A 24,013-nucleotide genomic window follows, 5' to 3' on the forward strand; every position below is an offset into this window, starting at 1 on the left:
ATATTAAAAGAAAGTGAAAATTTGCTCCATATGTAATCCAAGGAAACATGTCAGGAGAGAGTCAGTTCCTTTGATTCTCTCACAATTTAATAACTGCAAATGAACGCCTGGGATCGCCTCTCCTATGAATATTTTATTGGAATAAAATGGTTCCCAGAAATAAATAAATAATATTGGAAATAAGAGTTACTAACCTCTTATTTCCAATATTATTTATTTATTAGACATATATTTGGAATTTCTCATGAGTGACTAGGACAGCATCTTGCAAATTATCAAATATCAAAAATCTGACAAAATCCACCAAATAGCTTCGAAATAAGTATATAGAGTTATGCCAACTGCAGGATAATCAACCAATACTTTTGAAATTAAACAAACATGTGTTCAAACAGTGTCTCACCAGGTTAGGGAAATAAAAGCAGCATGTGACTCCGTTCTTACCCCTGAAGACATTGCCCATCTTCACAAGGAAATGAGATATACACCAGAGTGTGCAAAAGTAGGTCTACAGTTGTGATCACATGAAACACAGAGTTTATTCTTGTATTATTATTTATTGTATTTTTAATACAACACAACTGTAAACCTACTTTTGCCCACCCCTATACAATGGATACAGTATGACTATAATTTTGAAATAATTTATGTGTCCCGGAAAAAAAAAGTTCTGAAGGAGTTTCAAAAAGGGGTGCTGGCAAATCTAGAAACAGCTAGGAGAAATTCCTGAAGCAGGCAGGACCGGACCTGAACCTTACGGAGAGGGAGGGCATTGGGGTGGAAGTAAAGGAAGGCAAGAGTTCTCAGTGAAGGCATGCCCACAAGGATGCATGGTGGTGGCCGATGCAGGAAGCTCCAGGGGGAGAGAAAGCATGCAGAGTGGTACTGCCACACCTCATCTCATTACAAGTTCAGGTGCTCCAACTTCTCCCCTGTCCCCAGCTGGCTTCTTTTTTTTGCCTCTCTGTCTAGCTTAGAACTCAAGGCAGCCCTTCCAATCCAGCTTGTCAACCCTGGGCTGTAGCTCTCCTGCTTGTCACGTCCTCTGCCCCGACTCCTGGGCAGCCAGACCCTGCTGGAGAGTCGCAGAGCCTGGCTTCCTGGGCCCAGCTGCTTGGCAGCCCTTGTCTTCACTTCCCATTTCTCAGCTGCAGTGGCCAGTCCAAACCATGCTCAATGTCAAGCTCATGGCTATTCCCTCACCACCTTCCTATTTTCTACTTATCCCATCTCAGAAGATTCAAGCTGTTCTACATGAGCTCCCCAATATAGTTTGTCCCCAATTAAAAATGCTTATTGTCATGTATTCTCCATCTGTGATCAAACGCCTCACCTCAGGTAAGACTCTATAACCAGGTCCATGGACTCTTACATTTTTTAGTCTCTCACAGGAGAGAGCACTATCTGTGCTTCCGGGCATTCTGTGCTCCTGGGCATTCTGTGCTTCTGGGCATTCTGTGCTTTAGGTGAATGTGAGACACACAAGGGAAAATATCAGACCTGGAGCTCCCATCGGTCCAAGAGACTGGGAAGTGGTCGCCATCCAAGAGAGACGGACCGTCCGTGGAGACAGTTCAATGGATGTAGAAGAGAGGCTCCCAGGAATCAGGGTCGGACAGACATCACTTGCCTTGTCTGAGCTTCAGTTTGGGCACAAACAAGGAGCAGAAACAAATGAGGTAGTAAACCCAAATACAAAAAGGCTCCTCGTTCTCTTTAAAAGAAACGGACCAAGGAATAAAGTCCCCTGGATTGTTACATGGAGGATTTATATAGAACCCTGCTATCATTTTAGCAAAGCAACATTGCCTTTCTTTCTAAAAAAGTATCTTTCTCGTTGCAAGTATTACAGATATCCCCTTTGTTGTTTTTCCCCATTGACCCCCTTCACCCTGCACCCGCCCCAAAGCAACAGTTTTCAATGTTGTTGTTTTTTTTAACATGGTTTTGGGCAGAAATGGACAAACTGTAACTTTGGATAATGAAAAGATGTTTCAAAATATTTCATAACGATCGACAAAAACATGAAGTCATCTAGCAGGTGATTTTTGTTTCAAACACCATGGGCCAGAAATCCCTCTTGCTTTTTTTACACAGTGAGTTGGAACAGCCTGCTCTTTGCTGTGAAAAATGTGGGCCTCTGGCTACCTTGAAGGCACATGTGGGGTTCCCCGTTGGCCCCAGCACACCACCCACTCTTTGCTCTTCTCTCACGGCCCTTCGGTTTCTGTGCGTTTGGTGGTAAAATACAAAGACGTGCAGAGTGCTCCCCAAATGCAAAGCATGCCCATGAAGTGTGGGAATCAGACATGTCTTCCTGGCGCAGTCATTTCCAGTCTGTCTTATTTCTCCTCTAGCTCCTCATTAAAAGTTTGAAGTTGGTCAGACCATAAGGAAAGTGCTCAGTGAGATTGTTGTTAGGTATGTAAAGCTTCCATAACGTAAACCAACAAAATAAAATTTCCTGGAATCCCTTGAAGGCTCCCACAGCCACAGGCTCCACAGCATGCCACGCTTCCTTCCGGGTCTAGGTCAACTCCTGAAGTCAGTGCACAGAGCTAACTTCTGAGTCCTGAAGCAAAGGTGCTAAGCTGGTCGGATGGCTTGTTTATGTATCAACTTGGCTGGCCACAGTACCCAGATGTTTGGTCAAACATCAGTGAGACGTCTCCGTAAAGGTACCTTTTAGATGAACATTTACATCAGTAGCCTGAATAAAGGAGATTACCCTCCATAACGTGGAGGAGACTCATTCAATCAGTTAAAGGTCTTTAGAGAAAAAAGGTGGCGGTCCCCCAAAGAAGAGGGAAATTTGTCTCCAGACTGACTGACTGCCTTCACGCTAAGCTCCAACATCGGCTCTTCCCTGGCTCTCCTTCCTGCGGACCACCTGCCCTGAAGATTCTGGACTTGCCAGCCTCCACATTTGCAGGAGCAAATTCCTTAAAGTAATTCATTCTCATTCTGATTCATATTCTGCCCCTCACCCCCCGGCCTTTCTCTCTCTCTCACACAATTGGTTCTGTTTCTCTGGAGAGCCCTCACTGATACAGATGGATACGCTTTTGTTAACTGCAGAGAGAAATTATCTGAATTTGGAATCACAGAAGATGCTCCCAGGCTAGGACTATTTCATTTCCCCTAAAAGCTTCTGTTTGCCCTATTGTCTGGGTAAGGTGATCTATTCTAAAGTCACATTCTCTGTCTTCTATGTCCACCAAGTCCAACCAAATGCCTTTTCTTGGTAGGTCCTATGTAACAATAACAGGAAAAAAATTTTTAAGTAGACTTTGAAAACAGATAAAAGCACAAAATGTATTTAAATATCATGACTTCCCTATCCTCTCTCAGAGCATCCAACACAAATATTCCTGGAGCAGTCCCAGCTCTCCCTGGAGTCAAATGAAATTCAAAAATTCCATCTTTATTGTTGGAAACAAGCAAACAGCGGGGTTAGGCTTGGTTTGCAAGGCCCTCTGAAATGCTTCACCGGGCTCAGCCAGCTACAGAACAACCAACACTCCCTCCACCCGTTTCACCCTCTTGAGTCCACACTCTTCCTCATTCTCAGTCCAGGGTTGGCCCTTCCCAGGTGCTCAGTATGCCCGGGCTTGCTTGCCTCCCTCCTCCCCTCCACATTCTCACAGTGCTTCCTTAGGTGCCCTGCACACATTGCCCACCAAATGTGTGATGGCTTGTGGTGCTGGACAGTGAAGATGGTTGTAGCTTTGAAAATCATTCATGTTGACAGTTTCTTTTTCAGGTGGTACCAGCAGCTAGAGAGGCATTTGAATCCCTGAGCAGGAGAGCATCATTTCTTCCATGATTGTAGTTCATTTATCACTCAGTTTAAGATGTTCAGCTGGTCTGAGTCAATCAGAACAATGGTGCCAAGAATGTGTGTGTTGTAACCTCTGGCAATGCTCTGACTGTGTCTGTGTGTGGTGCAATTTCAGGGTTCAAAGCTCAGTGGGCCAATCACATCTGTTTACCATGCTTTGGGGTCATCTGCATTTCCCGAGGTGGCCGGGGCTGTTTGCTTTGTGTTGGTCAAAGTACTAGCAGATGGTGAAACTGGGTGAGGAAATATGCCCACTGCGGGTCTGTAAGTATTGGATAGAGCGGGGGTTGTCTGTTGACTGGGGCTTCGTACATTCTGGAATCTTAGCATCAAATGGTCATTCCCACACAACATTCTCAGGCAGGATTTTAAAACCAAGAGACCCTCAATTGAAGACAATGACTTTCAATAAAGAGTATGTAAAGTGTTCCTTAATTGTATGGTTGTACCTACTAGAATAAAGAAAACCTTTATTGGGAAAGTTCATGTCTAATTTAAATCTCCTAGGCTACAGTGACCTTACTTTGAGAGGTCATGCCTGAGTGTAGTTGGAGAGAATAGCACACGTGATGAGTGATGTCTCCCTTGGACACAGGCAGGAATGATGGGATAGGCACCGCACATTTGCCACCCTGACTTAGATATACTTCCTCAAGGACCTCCAGCCAGAAACCCCCTGGCCACATGCTTCTACCCTTTAAGTGCTGCGTTAGACACGACACAGAGTTGTATTATGTGTCTTCATTTCGTAAAGAGAGCTTTTCACCTTCAGTAGTTTACAACTTAATTTAAAACAAATCAAACTTAATACTCCATTGTAAGGACCACAATCTGCCCCCTTCATTATCCCATCAATGAGAAAGGAAGTGGCTTATTAGAAAATGCTTCTTAGGTTCCTGGGGTGTGTCAGGGGAGGCAGAATGCATGACTGAAATGTTTGCTTAGCATTTTCAAGTCATGTAAGATACCTAGTGGAGACTCCCCCCTCTCCGCATGATGAGGCAGACTTTCATTGAGCGGTTCTGGGGGTTGTGGTTTCTGAATGCATGTGGTTCCTAAATCAGCCGTTTAACATAGCCTGGTGTTTCTAGGTAGGTTCCGTCCAGCGAAACCCTGAGGAAGAGAGAGGGAGGGAGCCCAGTGTGTTCAGTCTGGTCACCCAGGCCAACAACCCTCGGCAATGCACATTGGCCTCATCCCTTTCACAAAGGCGTCCGCACTGCCAATCCAAACAAAGATCAAAGAGACTAAAGAAATGATTTCCATGCCCTCTCACAGCAAAGGAAATCCAACAAGGTTTCACTTAAGTTTTACCCAAATGGAAGCAGTTGGACATACTCAACACTTTAACTCTTCTGTTATTTAGTGTCCTGGTAAAACGCTTGGTCTTGTTCTGGTGGGCAGCTCAGTTGGTTAGAGTGTCATCCTTATATGCCAAGGCTGCAGGTTTGATCTGTGGTCAGGGCGCATACAAGAAGCAGCCAATGAATGCATACAAAAGTGGAACAATATATTGCCGTCTCTCTCTCTCTCTCTCTCTCTCTCTCTCTCTCTCTCTCTCTCTCTTTCTCTCTCTCAATAAAAAAAAACCATCCTTGGTCTTTCATGTAACTTTTAGCGTTATGCTCAGTTTAAGATAGTGCCTATTTAATAAAACACTGATGTTTTCCTGACAAGAGACACTAGATAAAAATAAAAACACATATACCCCAAATGTTTGTGGAAAAGTTGTTTTATACTTTTTGAAACTTTGGGGTAATTTTTGCAATAAGATAGTACTACTTATATAATCAGAACAAGGATATAACTACTTAAAAACAAATAAGGAAATTATCAACAAAAGTACACCATAGCCTTAAGAGAAGAAAATCCAGTGTTTTATTTGGCGTATGGCTTATCAGAGAGAAGTAAGAGAATAGGAGAGAAAATTGGCAAGGAAAGATGTCTGCCTACCCATACCAGGGGTGTAAACATCTTTAACATTTATCTCCAACAGAGTAAGGGACTCAGAATCAGAACATAGACTCAGAATCCCTTTGCAGTACACATCCCACATATAAGCATGATACATGGGCTGCCAGAATTTTCCCACAAACAAGGCCATCTCTAATGAGATCCTCTCAGGGCTTCAGCTGCCTATTCCAGGCACAGGACATTGGAAACAGACTCAGGTTTACATCCAATTCCACTTTCTAACAGACGACAAGGAAGAGGTCAGTCCATGAGTAGGAATAAACTTGCTCTGATTCCCTTATGTGCTCTAGTTCAGCCCCTCAGGGGACAAGGCTCCATCCTGCGATGCTAGGCTGGGGTCAAGGCTCTGCCTGGGGTCCTAGGGCAGGAAGAGGTAAGTGACCCACAGAGAGGTCACCATATGACACCAGTCTCATGAGTTCGCTGCCCTCACCAAATGAAAGGTCAGACAAAACCAACATTAGCTCTGCTTTTAGCTGGAAAACACTACCAATGACTGAATTTCAGGAAGGGCTGTCCATGTCGTGCTTATGGGTTGGAGCAACTAACACGACCAAAAGCCTACATGCATTTCCTAGTCCTCGTTCTCATCTAATACGTGCTAAGTTATTGGCGCTTGTCAATCTACATTAAAGCAGAAAGCAAAGAGGCTACTTCCTCATTGATGGGGATGTAGTTTGGTTCAAATCAATTCTGTGAACACTTATCGAGGCTTTGTGTTGGGGTTTGGCAGCAGAAGCATTCTCCTCATCCCAGTATTGAGACTAATTTTTCTTGTCTTATATTCTTTACACTGAGGACATGTACTTAAACTTGTAGCATAGTTCAGCTAATTTTGAACCTGTTTCTAGACGTGGTAAAAGTTAAGCCTGGTTAGCTACACAAATTCAATGACCCCAAACAATATACTGTATTCCATATAGGCATGTACGTTGGCAGGGTTCCCCCAACCTTTTCTTCTTCTAGCTCATTCATTCAAATTTAATTACATCTCTGATAAATTTTGCATTTTTAATCGGGGGTGGGGTGGGGAGAATAAGACTCTATGCTAGGAGGTCACCTTCAAATCTATAACTTTGCCCCCTCTATCAAATAGTTTCTCTCCATTGTTTTCTATTTATGATTTAATATCAATCAATACTGCTATGGTCGGAATGTTTGTGTCTCCCCAAAAAATCACATGTTGAAATCCCAGTGCCTGTGTGATGGTATTAGAAGGTGGGGCCTTTGGGTAATGAGGGAGGAGACCCCATGAATAGGATCAGCGCCCGTAGAAAAGAGACTCACGGAGCTCCATTGCCCCCTTTCTCTAGGCGTGGACATAGGGAGGAGCTGGCAGTCTGCAATCCACCGAGGGCCCTGCCCAGAACCTGACCATGCTGATACCCTGATCTTAGACTTGCAGCCTCCAGAACTATAAGAAATAATTTCTTTGGTTTATAAACCAGCCAATGGTATTTTGTTACAGCACCCTGAATGAACTAAGACAAACACAAAATATTAACATATAAAATCAATGTGTTCATAAACTCCCGGAATATGACCAGCCTTCTCACTTTGATATTTCAGTATGAACTCTACCTTATTGGGAGCAGAAGACAGTTACAGAGAACCAGAGATAAGGCAGGAGGGAACAGCTGAACCTACTGGATGAACTCTATTACAATAATTTAACTCAAGCTTTTCTAAAGAGATGAGAATGTTGAGCCGAAAGAGGCAAGTAAAGGTTAGGTGGTCTCCACATAGGAAAAATCGTTTCTTATCACCACAGCCATCCAACTTGAATTATAGCCAATTTCAATTTCTCTGCCTCCTCCTGGTCCTCTCTATCTTTGGTGAAAGTGCTAAGAAAAATAAAATGGTCAAGGCACAAGGCATGGGGGAGAAATGAGGTCAATTTATAATGCGGATAGTTGAGTATATCTTGCAAAGGTTAAATGCCCTTCAGTAATCATAGCCCAACAAGTCATTGTACTTCCACATATATTTATTTATGAGGAAATATAGCTCAGAGAGGATAAAGGTCTTATCCAAATATGTCTATTAACAGATCAGTGTTTCTAATCAAAAGATCTCTAACAGGTAGCAATCATCTGGACATTCCTTATACTCACTGGTTATACGCAAAGAACAAGGACAGTGCCTTCTGGCCCTGAAATACCACTCCAAAATGGACATAGGCCAGCCTCGTTCTGGACAAATGTCCAGTTAGTTAGCTTAAATTTGCTTTAATTCCCTTACTATTTCCTTAAACACAATGGAGTTCATTTGTGTTCAATAATCCTGAGAGCTGGGAATTTTCTAATGTAAATTAAGATGTGTGCTAGTCTGGCTTCAGCTGGAAGGCTTGGCTAGGATGAGCCTGCTCCACGTGACTGTCATTCTCTCCCTGTAGGTTAGTACGGGAATGTCCTCCTCATGAAGACAACAGGACACAAGAAGGGAGGTTAGTACGGGAATGTCCTCCTCATGAAGGCTCTACAGATACAGTCATGTCTGCCTCGCTCTGTTGGTCAAAGTGCATCATAGAATCGAACCACAAATCAGAGGTTGAGAAAACCCCCTCTGCCCCTAAGAGTCATGGCAAGGGTGTGGATGCAGGGAGAGGTGGAGATTTGGGGCCCCAATCTCAGTCTCCCACAAAAGGAAGGAAATGCGAATACATATTTGAAATATACAGGAAAGTACAGAGAGCATTACAACAGGTATCCACCTCCAATGATTAACAAATTAATATTTTTTTATATTTGCTTTTGATCTTCTGTTTTCTATAGGTTATTTTAGAGTTTAAGCACTGTGTACCCCTGCACAACTCTGTTTCCCTCTCTGCTCTGAGGTAACTATTATCCTAAAGTTAGGGTATTTTTGTATTTTTACTGTATCTGCAGTTATTCACGAAGCCACAGCCCTGAGGACAGTCACTCTTCACCTGGTTTGATCACTTTCAGTTAATATTTAGTCAGCATTTCCAATAAAATTAGCTGCTTCTTCAGCTCAGAAGCTTTTATATAGGTCCTACATCTGAACCAAATAGCTAGCCATGGGATATTAGAATTTGACTTGTTCCATTGTCTCCTGTTAAAGAAATGAAAAATGCAGAATTCTAAGGCTAAATAGCTAGAAAATATTTACTCAGACTTGAATATTCTTCAAAGAGAGTGTGGAGCCATTATAATTATCGGAGGAAGAAGCATCACAGGAAAATAAAAGCCAAATGTTTTCTTCAGGAGTCCTCCTTTTGACTGCTTTGATTTCAACTGGTAAGTCAGACACAATTTTAGAATCTCAGCTAATTTGTAAAAACTTATTTCAAGGATAGATTTAAAAGTCAATAATAGCACAATCACAACAGAAACTTGTGTATCTGGATATTAAAAATGCAATAGGAAGAACAGGGGGCTCTCAATGATGTCCACCGAATGCTCTGGTTCTTTAATGAGGGAAACAAAAGCGGAATGGGGGGGACGTTAAGAAATGTCTTTCAGTTGTGGTCTAGAACTTAATTGGAATGTAATTAGAAGATGAAAAGTTTGTGTAAGAATATGACTTCGAAAATTCCTGATGCAGAGATTAGTGGGATTGGGACCAGGGGAATGCTCCCTTAATAGTCACAGCCTAAGAGAAAAATGAATAAATTAACAAATTGTCTAGTCTCTGCCTGAGTTCCCAAGGATAATATTAGTTGCCACAGTGATGGCTTTATATCTTGATCAAGGTGTTGACTTGAAGTGTGGCTTTAAGGTATAAGACTTTTGAAAGAATATTAAAGAATATGCCTAATGGCCATATTTTGTACCTTCACTTCATAGCACATGTATTATTAATAAATAGTAAAATACTGTTAAATAAAATCAGTGATCAAATTAACAGGTTCTTGGTTTTGCTTCTGTTTTGGTTAGTTTGCTTTAAAATGAAAGATTGAGTTTGCTAACTTCATCTTGCTATGAATGTTAACATTGAAAATCCTGGAAATAAAATTCAATTGAACATTTATCAAGTGCTTACTATATTAAAGAGAAGATGCACTTACAAAGTTTGTACAAAATACACACAGAGAGCTAGCCCCCTTCTCCATGTTTTACTGCTTCATAATTTTTTATATACAGTAGGTCCTCGGGTTACGTCGGAGATCCGTTCCTACGGTGTGACGTAAGGCGATTTTCGCCACAATTCGGAAGCCACCTACATAAGCACCTACGTCACTCACATGGAGCATATACACAGCAATAATGAAGTGAAACAGTAAAAAAAATTTAAAAGAAAGATAACAATTCCTGACCTTTACTTGTGGTAAATAAACAATAAAAAACATAAAGCACATATGTACATACGTCGAAATGACGGAATTTTTTTTTTTATATAAATAAATGGGAGATGGCAACGTAACCACGAAACAATGTACGTCGAGTGCGACGTAACCCAAGGACTGTCTGTAATTGTTTCTACTCTCTTCCCCATCTTCCCTTCTGACTCCACTCTAAGCTAAATTGATTTGACATGTTCATATTTTTAAGAATCTCCCTCTTCCATTTGCAAATGTGAGAGAGATTTATTTAGTGATACATACACTTTGTTAGTTCAGAGTTTATTTCTCTAATTCAGCAGTTGCCGACCAGTGGCCCGTGAGGTCCAAAGGTTTGGCGACTGCTGGTTTAAGGAAACCTTTGGAGCGGCGGTCGCCAACCGGTGGTCCGCGGACCACTGGTGGTCCATGAGGTCTGAAAGGTTGGCGACTGCTGCTAATTCAAATATTTTCTTGGATATGATTATTGGGACTAGCAATAAGGAAACATTTCAAAGTTACTTAAGAATTTCTGGGGTTATTTCTTTAAATAAATCAACCTGTTTGATTATTTTCCTTAACCCCATGCCAAACAATGAACAAAGAAAATTTGAAAAGCACACTTTATGCCATTTATTAGTTGATAATCTGAAACTATAATGATGGAGGTTAATGCCTATCAACAGACACACTTACAAATACCTCTATATGTCATAAAATGGACTTTTTGTGGCCAGAGAAAAAGCCAATTTTACATCTGAACCAGGAATTAAAGGAAGAGCTTACCATAAACTATAGAATGTTAGGGACAAATTATAGCAAAAACAAGATTTTCAGAATCCACTGAAGACTTACAAGGCAAATGGAGGTTGGAAATATGTGAGACAGGAAATTTGCCTCTCATGTTTCTCCTTTTCAGTGCTGGCTGGGCCGTGGGCTAATCTATGTGCTGGCAAGTCTTCCAATGAGATCAGGACGTGTGACAGCCATGGCTGTGGCCAGTACACTGCCCAGAGGTATGTTTACCATATGCTTTCTGGGCTCTTGACCTATTGACCTCTTTGCTTAGTGTGCCTGCCTTATGTTTCCTCAAGTGCTCATGATCATTTCCTCTGACAACAGGAAAACTCGGAGATGGAATCAGTTACATTACTGTCTTTGGAGCAACTTCCAAGAACTCTGCTTCAAGTATGGGTTCTGAATTGGGAACAGAGCGTGGAATAAGGAAAAGAGGAAGGGGAGCAAACAGTGTTTTCCCATGTTGACTTAGTTCACCTGGTTTTTCCAAGGTGAAAATCAAGCATTACTATCCCATTTTATAGATGAGGAACTTGAATGGAGGCACCAAAGGGCTAAGGGACCTGCCAAACACAGCTGGAGGTGGTGAAAGCTGAACTAGGATTCAGGCCTTAGGATCCACTTTCCATCAAACCACAGTGTACTAACCCAGCCTCTGGGAGCTGAACACCGGAGGTGGCCCTAAGCAGGCAATTTATTTCAGACAATGAGGAACAGACTTGTGAATTTCCAGTAACGTACAGTATCACCTTGGGAGTACCACTCTATGATGAAATAGCTGCATGTCCAATTGCATTATTAACCTCCACCCCCATTACTAGTACAGTGGAACTCTCACTTATACAGATAACTAGAGGCCCAGTGCATGACATTCATGCACTTGGGGGGGGCGGTCCCTCAGCCTGGCCTGCATCCTCTCACAGTCCAGGACCCCTTGGGGGATGTCCGCCTGCTGGCTTAGGCCCACTCCCCAAAGAGCGGGCCTAAGTCGACAGTCAGACATTCCTCTTGTAGTCTGGGGCTCTTGCATTCCAGGACCCCTCACTCTTTTTCCACCTGCAGCCTTGAGCCCGGCTTCTGGCTGAGCAGCACTCCCGCTGTGGGAGCACACTGACCACCAGAGGGCAGCTCCTGTGTTGAGTGTCTGCCCCCTGGTGGTCAGTGCGCATCATAGTGACTGGTCCTTCCACTGTTTGGTCGATTTGCATATAGGATACTTACAAAGTAACCTCAAGCACCTGGAGATATACCTAAGAGATGGGAAATATGGAAAAATGGCCTCTTAATTGCCAAAATTAAGACTCAGTTAGTTCCTACCCTAAAATTTTGCACTTGACTTATACAATAACTTAATGGCTCTTCACTTGGAACCTGCTCAATGTTGCTTTACATCATCTAACAATCCTGGTGAGTCTGAGTTTTCAGGCAGGAGCCTATTAGAAAGAAGAGGCTGGCAAGAGCGGGCATGCTGACAACAGTGAGGACTGTTAGCGACAACCTCAAGAAACCTCACAACCTGGAAACATTCTGTGTTTGTGCTACATGTACTTTAATAAACACTGGCAGCATCACTCACTATATTAAAATAGCATGTACAGTAAATGATGTTTGTAATAACTTCTGGGTCGCTGAGGGAAAAGCACGACTAGGGTAACATAAGATTCTTTTATGATAGGTTCCCATAAAAAGACAACTCTTTCCTAAGTGGTCTATATTAAAATGTACTCATACAGATTGCTTCATTTCCCCAAAATGCCATATAATAAGAATAGCTAATATTTTTAAAGGCTTCCCAAGTGCCAAATACTATCTTAAATGCTTTCATCTTTACAACATGGTTATTACTACCTTCAGGGAAGGAGGTTAAAATTGGGCAAAACAGAGTGAGGAAACCTGGGACATCCTAATATGCTCTAGCAGCTTCAATTGTTGATACCCTGGTCCAGGGACAGAGGGCTAACACCACACTCCTGGGCAATAAAGCTTCCAGGGCAGTTCCTAAGTCTCTTCATTCTCATCTGCATCCTAGAAATCATAGGCCTCACCAGGGTGTGGACGTCTTGTGCTCTGATGGATCTACTGTGTATGCACCTTTCAGTGGAATGATTGTGGGCCAGGAGAAACCTTATAAAAACAAAAATGCCATCAATAATGGTGTTCGGATATCTGGAAGAGGTAAGAGGTGGTGTATATGTCTGGGACACATACGGAGATGTTGGATATTTATTTATTGAATGCATATTCCATAATTGAAATTTCATACTCCCTTCAAGATGATAAAACCTACAACATAAAGGACCTGGTGTAGCAAACTAAAACAGCTAATGCATTTCCAAAGATGTTACACTGGTTTCCTGGAGTCAACTGCTTTTAAGCACACACTCCATCTACTTCTCTAGCTGACTGAGGGCTTTCTTCCTGTGGCCCATGTGGTTTTGCTTAACAATCTATAAACAAAACCACTTTCAGCAATACTAACTATCATGAATACATACTTTCATTTACCAAAATTCCACAATTGGAAAATGTTGGCCTTTCTCCAAGAGTTGACTGAAATATTTACAAAGCCCTCTATATTCTAGGTAAAGCTGTGTCTCCTGGTATTCCAGGGATTGGGATTATAACACACACACAGAAAAGTGCACAAAGCCTAAGTGTCCAGCTCCATGAATTTTCAGAAAGTGAATGCACCTATGTAACCAGCACCCAGATCAAGACAAAGAACAGCAGCAGCATCCCAGAGACCATTTGTGCTACTTTTTCATTATTCCCAGCAAGGGCAATCACTTTCCCACCATATGTTAGTTTTGCCTGTTTTTGAAGATGATATAAATAGAATTAAACAACATGCAGTCTCTTTTATGGGGCTTCTTTCCATCCACATCATGTTTGTGAGATTCATCCATATTTTGCACATCATTTTAGTTCTTATGGCTCTATGTAGTATTCCATTACATGCATATATCTTAATCTATTTAGTCATTCTTCTCTACATGGACATTTGGGCAGTATCCAGTGTTAGGGACTATGAAAATGCTGCTATGAACTTTCTTGCACATGTCTTTTAAGGAACATGAACATGCATTTCTGCTGGAAGTGAGTCCGGAGGACAATCCCTTCACCAAGTAAGAAGCATTTTGTGAGGGAGCCCATGTCCTCGAGGAACTATACAGAGGCTTAGGCTTGAATGACAAGAGAAACTGCTGCCATTGAATGAAGTCCACTTAGTAGTCAAGGCCAAGGTTGGCATGATTACCTAACAGGCAGCAGAGCTGAAGCAGTAATCATATTCGTCTGAAGCCCGGAAATCTGAGGCCTTGTCTAGTTAATCATGGAGACCCTAGAATGAAATAGGTGGGCAGCCTACTAAAGCCTTACTTGATTTGGATAAATGGAAGCACTCCAGGTCTGATGAACAGAATTCTGACTTCAATCATCACAACAATGGGTCAAAATCCACCCCACCCCAATTCCCTGTACACTTGAGCTCACAGTCCCAGAGCCCCTTGAGTAAAAGGGAGGCTGAGTTTCTTTGAGGAAGGGCTCTGTCACACAGCCAAAAATTTATACTGTAAACCTTACTTCTAACCATTCCCAAAGGGACCTGTGGCTATTTAGCAGAATGTACATTGGGGAAGAAGAAATAACTAGGCTTTTCAGAGATTATTGGACTTACTTAAAACTGATACTAATTCTTTAGAGACTCAAAAGGCCACTGTGGTCCATCAGTCAGACTAGGGACTTGTAAGGTCAGATAATCAATGTACTTTTCACTAGGGTCCATTTTATAATGGGCCCAGTGCATCCACAAATCCACCCTGGGATAATTTCCCCAGTTACATAATTAGAATTAATATACTCAGCAACTGGCAGGATACTGTGGTAGAGGAAGTGCTGGGTCACTTGGTATATGTGTATCTTCAGCTTTTGTAGATACTAGCAGTTTCCCAAAGTAGTACCAACTTACACTCCAAACAAGGGTATATGAAAGTTCCCGTGGCTTCACACACAATACTTGGTGTTATTTATCTACCTTTCTCATTTCAGCCATTCTGACGAGTATGTAGTGATATCTTATTTAGCTTTAATTTGCATTTTCCTAATGGCTAATAAAATTGAGCATTTTTCATATTTATTGATAACATCAATATTGCCTTTTGTGAAGTGCCTATTCAAGTATTTTTCCCTGTCTTTCTTAATTGTCTTTTCCTTATTGGTCTGTAGGAGTTTTTTGTATATTCTGGATACAAGTCCTTTGCCAGATACATGTATTGCAAATATCCTCTCCCACTTTATGGGTTGTTTTTCACTTTCTTACTGCTTCTTTCAATAAATAAAAATTCATATTTTTAATGCAGCCCAATTTAGTATTATTTTCCTTTATTGTTAACATTTTTTACCTATTTAAGATACATTTTCCTACCCTGAAGTCATTAAGATAGTCTCCCTATGTTTTCATCTATAAGCTTCATATTTCATATTTAGGTTTATAATCCATCTGGGATTGTGTAAGGAATGAGTTAGGGATCAAGATTTTTCTCCATATTGATATCTAATTAACTCAGTACCATTAGTTTGATATGATCATTTTTCCCCCTACTACACTTCAAGATCTTTTGTCATAAATCAGGGTCTGAATATATGTGGGTCAGTTTCTGTGGGTCTTTCTATTGTGTTTCATCAGTCATTTGTCAATCTTCCACAAATAATACACTGAATTAACTGCTATAGCTTTAAAATACATAATGATATCTCATAGTATAAATCTTCCAACTTTGTTCTTCTTTCAGGCTGTCTTGGCAATTCTTGGTTATTTGCATTTCCAAATTGTAAAATCAGTTTGTCAATTTCCACTAAAAGCCTGTTGGGACTTTGATTGGATTTTCACTGATTATATAGGTTATATTGAGAAGAACTTCTATCTTGAAAGTAATTAATCCTCCAATCAATGAACATGTTATATCCTCCATGTATGTAGGTCTTCTTGCATTGCGGTATTAGCAGTTGTTGTATTGGTTCTCAGTGTGGAGGTCTTACACTTCTATATAACAAAAGCCTAAGTGACCATTACAGTGGAACAACCAGAACGACCAGTCGCTATGATGTGCACTGACCATCAGGGGGCAGATGCTCAATGCAGGAGCTGCCCCTGGTGGTCAGTGCGCTACCACAGGGGGAGTGCCATTCAGCCAGAAGCTGGGCTCATGGCTGGCGAGCGCAGCGGTGGTGGCGGGAGCCTCTCCCACCTCCGCAGCAGTGCTAAGGAGCAGCGAGCTGAACAGTAAGGAGCAGCGAGCAGGCAGGTGGTAAGGAGCGAGGGGTCCTGGACTGCGAGAGGGCACAGGCCGGGCTGAGGGACCTCCCCCCGTACACGAATTTCGTGCACCAGGCCTCTAGTATTCATATATACATAAGACACACCTTATTGATTTTGTCTAGATCTTCTATGGCAGTACTATCCAAAAGGAATATAATAAAAACCACCCAAGTAAAATTTAAATTTAAAATTTAAATTGAGTCACATAAAGTTAAGAGGTGAAATTAATTTAATAATATACTTTATTTAACCCAGTATCTCCAGAATATTTTTATTTCAAAATGCAATTAATATAAATATTATTAATATTTTACCTTTTGGGGGGTACTATCTTCAAAATCCAGTATGTACCTTGTACTTAGAGCACATCTAATTCAGATTAGCTGCATTTCAAATGCTAACTACCCACATGTGGCTAGTGGCTATCATGTTGTATGACATAATTCTATAGCCTTACTGATGTTTTCTGTCCCCTTGACTTGTTTTTAATGATATAAATGTGTGGAAGTCTTCTATTACTAGTGGGTTTCCATTTTTTCTCCTTGCATCTCCTGAAGTCTGTTTTATACAGATGGTTTCTATGTTATTTAGCACATGGACAGTTGTCACTATTGTGTCATCATTGGACTTCGCATTATAAATTGTCCTCCTTTGTCTTGTTTCAATGCTTTGGGCCTGAATTCCACTCTCATAACATGATCATAACCCTTGCTTTTCTTTTTGTTTCCATTTTCTTGGCAAATAGCTGTCCATTCCTTAACTTTTAGCCTTTTACAATGATTGCTTTTCTATACAGCATAGAGTAGGGTTTTCCTTTCCAAGTCAATAGAAAATTCTGTTTAATAGATGAGTTAACATTTATAGATATAACATTGTCATATTACATTATAATTATGGTATTATATTAACTCAATTTCTCTATATGGTGGGTCTTTAAAATTTTTTCTTTTGGTATTTAGAAAGATTTGTATTCTTGTGCCAGTTCTTTCCATTTTTCCTTGTCTTTAAAGTCTAATAGTTTAATTAGAATATGCCTTAGAGTTAACAGTATTCCAGGTCAATATTCTTAGTTATCTAGTGTTTTCCTGCTATTGTTTAATGCTTTTATTACATTGTCATTTAAATTTATTCTTCCTAGGGCATCTTGCAATTTTTGTCTTTATTTCTGGTATGATTTTGTCATTTCCTTCTACTCCCCCATTGAATTCAATCAACTCTCTTTTCTTTTTATGTTTTTTTTTGTGTGAGTTATTTGTTATTTTTTAAAATTTCTGATTCTAGGCTATTAAAACCCAGATAATGAATAATTTTACTTCTTTTCTTTTAGGTTTCTGTATTAAAATGTTCTACATTAAGCCAATTAAATATAAAGGTTCTATCAAGAAGGGAGAAAAACTGGGAATTCTGTTGCCCTTGCAGAAAGTTTATCCTGGCATACAATCCCACATACACATTGAAAACTGTGACCGGAGTGATCCCACCGTGTACCTATAAATGGAAGACAGATGACCAGATCATCAAGATAGACAGCCATCTTCCTAGAACCTGAACGCATATCCTGCTTTCCAAGAAATTTATGTTCAAATAGAAACATGATAAGTGCAAGGAAGAAAACCGTATTTTGATTTCAAATCACTGCCACTTTCATGTTTTTTTATGTCGACTAATTTCTCATGGCTCTCTGAACTTTTGGTAACCTATATCTGGGGTGGTGGCTTTTTCTTAATATTTCTTAGTCCTAAATACATAGAGTAAATAAACATGTAAATTCAAGTTAGTCCAGACTGCATTTTTAATTATTCTAAAACTAGACTTTTGCTTAGGAAAAAAAAAAGCCTTAATCTGTATTTATGGTAAAAGAATAGAGGTTTGTACAATGCTGGACACTCATACATACTGAATAGGTATTAACTGAATAAACTGGAGGCTTCTTTTGAGTTAAGGTTGTGGAGAATTTCAGCAATATCCTTAGGTTTGTCAAATTGGTTGGAGCGTGAGCTGCTTGCATGAATAGAACAGAATTCACTGGTCTTTATATTCCCACATTCTATATAAGTGGTAGATCTTCTAAGTTAATGAATAATGGCAGCCTAAGAAAATATGTATTATTCTAGATTTCAGTATGATTGCATAACAAGGTGTACTAGAAAGAGAAAGAGTTCTATCCTAACCTGAAGTATCTCAGGGAACCAAGACAGTCAGCCTTATCTAGCCATATGCGTCTGATAGCTACTTATTTCTACACATCATTGTATACTAAATTATTATTTCTTGGTTATATTGGCAACAGGTGCCAACGTGAAATAACCATACAAATGTTCAAAGGACCAGAAATAATTATGGCTCCCTAGAGTTTAGTCTGTCAGTAAGAAATGAATAAATTGAATTCATCATTCTGAAAATATCCTTCATGAATTTTTGCTTAAATCCTTTTGGAGTGTAGAAAACTCCAGTAGAATGACTCCATTCTTAGTGTAGATATGTTAGAGGAAAATGAAATTAATTGAACTTGCTTTACTACTGGTTGGAAGTGGCTGCAGTTGTATACTAGGGCATAGGTATAAGAATGTTCGTGACATCACTATTTGTCAGAGCAAAACCTGGAACAACTCAAGTGCCCATCAACAGTGAGATGGACAAATAAATTGTGGTTATAGAATGGAATATTACATAGCACTCATAATAAATAATCCTCAGCTAACGACAAAATGGATGAATCATAGCAATATTCAGTAAAATCTCGATATAACGGGCCATTTCGGGCGAGGGGGTGTCTGTTATATAATAAAGTAGGTTTGCTGAATGCATATGTCAAAAAGTTGACAAATTAGTTAGTTTACTTGTCTTTCTTCTTTTTTTTTTTTTTAAAAAATATATTTTACTGATTTTCCACAGAGAGGAAGGGAGAAGGATAGTCAGAAACATCGATGAGAGAGAAACATCAATCAGCTGCCTCCTGCACACTCCCTGCTGGGTATGTGCCCGCAACCAAAGTACATGCCCTTGACCGGAATCGAACCCGGGACCCTTGAGTCTGCAGGCCGGCGCTCTATCCACTGAGCCAAACTGGTCAGGGCTACCTGTCTTTCTTATGTAGACACATTTGTGTAATTAAAATTAACTATGCATGAAAAGTTTAATTTCACAGAAAAGTTTTCTGTATGTAGTATAGTAATTTTAAGTTTATGCTGAGTAGGTCTAGTAAATGCATGCATTCACCAGTCAGCACTAGTAAACAAATGCACACGGCTGGGCATGGCTTAGCACGTCGGAACATCAGCTGGCACACGTTAAAACTGCTGTATAAAGTTACGCCATGCTACAATAGAACTAATTACCACCCATGATGCATACGTGCTAATCGTTCACTGAACATTGTTTTTGAGCGGTGACTGTTGGATTTAAATATGTAGACTATCATTGTAGATATGTAATATTTATTTATGTTGGCAAAATTTCTAGTGTTTTTTTCCAAGATATGGCCTATTTGTTAAAATTTGTTAAAGATAACAGTGAATTAATAACAAAAAACAACCTGTCAATTTAATTGTAAGCAAATCTTGGTTAAAAGCATTTTAAAATTAACAGGGTGTTAATTTTCACATATGACATATGAGCCAGGAATTTTGTTCATTAAATCTGAAGTTTGTTAAACTGAGGTCCGCAAAATCGAGGGTTTACTGTAATACCAAGGTAAAAAAAAAAAGTCCAAAAAATCAAATATAGCATGAATACTCTTTTTATAAAGTCACAACAGTTAAAGCTACAACATAATTTTTAGGACACATAATTATGTGATAAATATATATAAAAAAGAAATCAAACAAATAATGAAGACTGGTTACCTAAGGACTTGATAGGACAGAAAAACTCTGGCAAATTTAAGTTACTATCAATGCTGTAGTTTTATAGCTGGGAGGTGATTTCATGAGTATTTATTATTATGAATTATATGTTATAGATATACTAGGACTTGCAGAGGGGTGGCCAGGAAAAAGTGTTAATGATGGTTCTCAGATAGTTTAGAGTCTACACAAGGCATACCCAATTAGATACTATTCTCTACTGTGTTATACAAGGTTAGCAAATTAAGAATTTAATTTAAAAAATGAAAACTATAACCAGCACTGCTTGGTTTGATAACCTACCTTATTTATCTCCATAGTGCCAAATAACTTTAGATTGTCTCTAAAAATTACATTTGTTTTCAAAGGACAAAAGCTATGTTTCCATTGAGAACATAAAACAAGAACACAGCACAGACTTTAAAGGCAATTTTTAAAGAGCTCTAAAATGTTTAAATAATGAAATATATAGCCTTCTAAATACTTAACCTTCTGAAATGGTTTTTTTAAAAACCAGACTCGTTACCTGGATGGAGAGCTTCCCCAAGATAGAGCAAGAACTGTGCCTTCTGCCTAGCATTCCACAAGCACGCTCACATCTGTTGAACGGAAATGCAGAGTAAGAACTAGAATACAGCGCCCGCCCTCTGGTGTATTATATCAGAGTTTTGTTTCCTTTTTTAATTTCTGTTTCAGGTTTGAGTGTCCAGTGTAAAGTATTATAAAGGTTCAAATGACAGAGAAGTAAGAGTACTGAGTAACTTATTTTTCCTTAGTGAAAGTGATAATACTTAAAAATTGTGGTGTCAGGTATTAAGTTCATTGACTATAAATAATGTGAACAAAATCAATTTTTATTTTGAAAATGTTTTTAAGTTTTTTGCAGAAAGGTAATTTAATGGAAATATAAGATAAGTGGTCAATTTAAAGGCCAGGCCTACAGAGGGAAGAATTCTTATATCCTGTGACACTTGTCACATTTAGTAGCATATCAAGAGCAATACATATAATTTTAAAATCTGCCCAAATTTCTAGTATTTAGCATAATACAAATGAGCCCATGAAGGTTTTTAAGGAAGGAAAAACAAAAATTTGAGAATCTTATTTTTATGTCTTTTCAGTGCAACCTACATTTACATTTCGCCTACAAAATTATTCTAACTTTTCCAGAACCCTTTAGCAAACTCAAAAACACAAGTTTAGCATGAAAAAGTTGCTTACACAACTAAGATACTTTTAAAAGCCTAAAGCCCGAAATCCATCTAATATCAAACTCTTTCATTTATCTAGAATCCTCTAATCTTAGGCAAACAGTACTTTTCATGGACTTCCACAGTAAATGGAGACATTTTCATTAAATGAAGCATCAAGAATACTCCATATTTTCTTGTCTTGTTTTTGGTTGTCCTAAAAATGTTTGCTCTTCAATTTGTCAACCCAATAAGACCAACCAGGGTCATTTAATTGAGCTGATGAGTTTTACTCTGAGTTTTGCTCTAAGAGTCATTATAGTACTCAGTTCTCTAGATTCAACTACTGGGCCACTGAAGATCATATTTACTGCAGCAACTTTTCACTCAATGTAAAAGAGGGCACTTGTACTCATTCTCTCTCTATGATGGTGAGCTATGGGGTGAGCTATCATCAGGGGTGAGCTAAACTCCCCCTCGACCTCCCTTTCCTCTAGTCCTTCTCTGTTTGCTTCATTATCCTCTAGTGCAAACACCACTGGCACTCTATTACCTTACCATTCAGGCATATATATATATATTTTGTTTATTCTTTTATTGATTACCAGAGAGAGAAGAAGGGAGGGAGAGAGGGAAGAGAGAGAGAAAGAGAGAGAGTGCAGAAATCTTAAGCTATGGCTAATATAATTCTGCAATTATAATAGCTATCTTTAGGAAACTGTTTTTATTTTTCAACCAGTAATATCAGCTCTAATAGCATTTATTTAGTGTGCACTAATATACAATACACTGTTTTGAGAAATTTTAACTCACAAGTAAATGAAATGAGATGACTGTTCTTACAGAACTCAGTGACAATGAATGTGGTACCATGGTTAGAATGTATGCATAAGCAGTCTCTAAATAAAGGAATATAAAATGTGCTATTTATCACATTGTATTCTGATCTCCTAATAGGTGAGAACAGTTTTAAATGTTTTCCTGATAACAAAAGGTTGTTGCAGAGTAGCTGGAAGCTCCATCCACTTGCTCCCAACCCCAGAGCAGATTGCAGCTGAACTGCAGAGAAATCAGTTCAAAAATCAGTTAAAGAGTCGCTGATCTAAAATATTGAGAGCAGAGAACACAGAGGAAAGACAGGAGGAGATGCAGAGAGGGTAAGCCCCTTGTGCAAGTCCTCGATATTCCCACAGAGTACAGTTCCATTGGGGGAAGGGAGAGCAGCTCAGGGCAGGGACATTCAAGGTGCAAGACCCGAGGAAGACCCAGTCTCTGGAGGCCCCGCCCACTGGACTACTTGGGGCTCTGCCCTGCAGAGCTTCAGACAAATTGCTGAGAGCCAGGCAGGGACAGTGACTTGGCTTGCACCAGAGAAACTCCCAGGAGGTCTGGGGCCAGCACATCAAGTGGCCAGCTTCAGACAACATCAGAGCAAAATCCAGCAAGGTCCACAATCAGCAGATACAAAGGGTGAACCCACATCTGTATAACAGTTGGCACAACATGGTCGGGGTTGAGCCTCACAGTCAGCTAGCCCAAGGGCTGAGCCCACCCACAAACAGCAATCAAGACCTAATTACAACAGGAGGGCCCGCATTACCCACACAAGAGGCATTCCTAGAGCACCCAGCTCAGATCAAGGAGACTATACCACTAGGTCTCACAAGACAGTACAGAAGGCCACCCCATCAGGACTGGGAGTCGTAGCAGTTCTATCCAATACACAGAAATGAACACAAAGAAACAGCAAAAATGGAGAAACAAACAGGCCCCAAATGAAAGAACAGGAGGACTCTTCAGAAAAGGAGCTAAATAAAATGAAGGCAAAACAATGCATCAGAAACAGAATACAAAGTAATGGTTTTAAGAATACTCAACAGCATGAAATAGGACACAGAAATCATGAAAAAAAAAAAAAAACACCAACCAGAAATGAAAAACAACGTATCTGAAATAAAGAATACACTGGAAGGAATAAATAGTAGGTTCTGGGAAGCAGAGGATTAAATCAGCGAATTAGAAGACAAGGTGGAAAAAAGTCAGTCAATCAGAGCAGCAAATCTAATGATCAAAATAAACTGATGAACAAAATGGGACCAGAGGCATGGATACATGGAACAGACTGACAGATCTTAGAGGGGAGAGGGGTAGGGGGACTGGAAGAGATTAACCGAAGAACATATACCATATATGCAAAACCCATGGACAAGACAATAATGTGGTGAAGACCTGGGGTGGGGCAGGGGCTGGGTCGGGGGCTTAGTGGGGGGGGGGATGGGGGATATCTATAATAATGTTAACAATAAAATATGTTTTCCTGAATATTTAAAATATTCAAAACTGGAAAATAATAAACGTATTTCTAATTTTCTTTTTAATTTTATTTCTGAGAATTAAATTTAAGATTTGGGGGGGGGGACAAGTTTGAAAAAGAAAGTACTTAAGTAAAATGTACTGAGTGCCTATTATGGTGCTAAATATTATGCTAGATTCTAGGGACACAACAGTGAATAAAACCCAATAGTGATCTTACACTGTGAAATAGAATAAGCAAATACTCATACAAGTAAATGGCAAAGTACAATAGTGATACGCACCACATGGAAAGCCACAGAGTGCTGAGAGTCATAAGACTTCCCTGAGGAAAAGACTTCTAAAGGAAAGATCTGAGGGAGCAAAGAGAGTAATCAAAGTAGAAAGAATTGTATGTACCGATGCCTTCTGACTAAAGGGTGCATGGCAATCTTAAGAACCTGAAAGAGAATG

At 39.8% G+C, this 24,013-nt stretch overlaps 1 protein-coding gene across 1 annotated transcript; it reads left to right on the forward strand.

Moving 5' to 3' along the window:
* The first annotated feature begins 8,894 nt into the window (after window positions 1-8,894).
* On the forward strand, window positions 8,895-17,728 carry LECT2 (leukocyte cell derived chemotaxin 2). Its single transcript, XM_006086560.3, has 4 exons — window positions 8,895-9,075; window positions 11,017-11,113; window positions 12,925-13,070; window positions 17,540-17,728. Exons 1-4 carry the CDS (start codon window positions 9,030-9,032, stop codon window positions 17,704-17,706), a joined length of 456 nt encoding a protein of 151 aa, XP_006086622.1. The 5' UTR covers window positions 8,895-9,029; the 3' UTR covers window positions 17,707-17,728.
* Window positions 17,729-24,013: the final 6,285 nt, after the last annotated feature.

The sequence above is a fragment of the Myotis lucifugus genome, unplaced genomic scaffold (genome assembly GCF_000147115.1).
Source record: "Myotis lucifugus unplaced genomic scaffold, Myoluc2.0 scaffold_28, whole genome shotgun sequence".
Lineage (NCBI taxonomy): Eukaryota > Metazoa > Chordata > Mammalia > Chiroptera > Vespertilionidae > Myotis > Myotis lucifugus.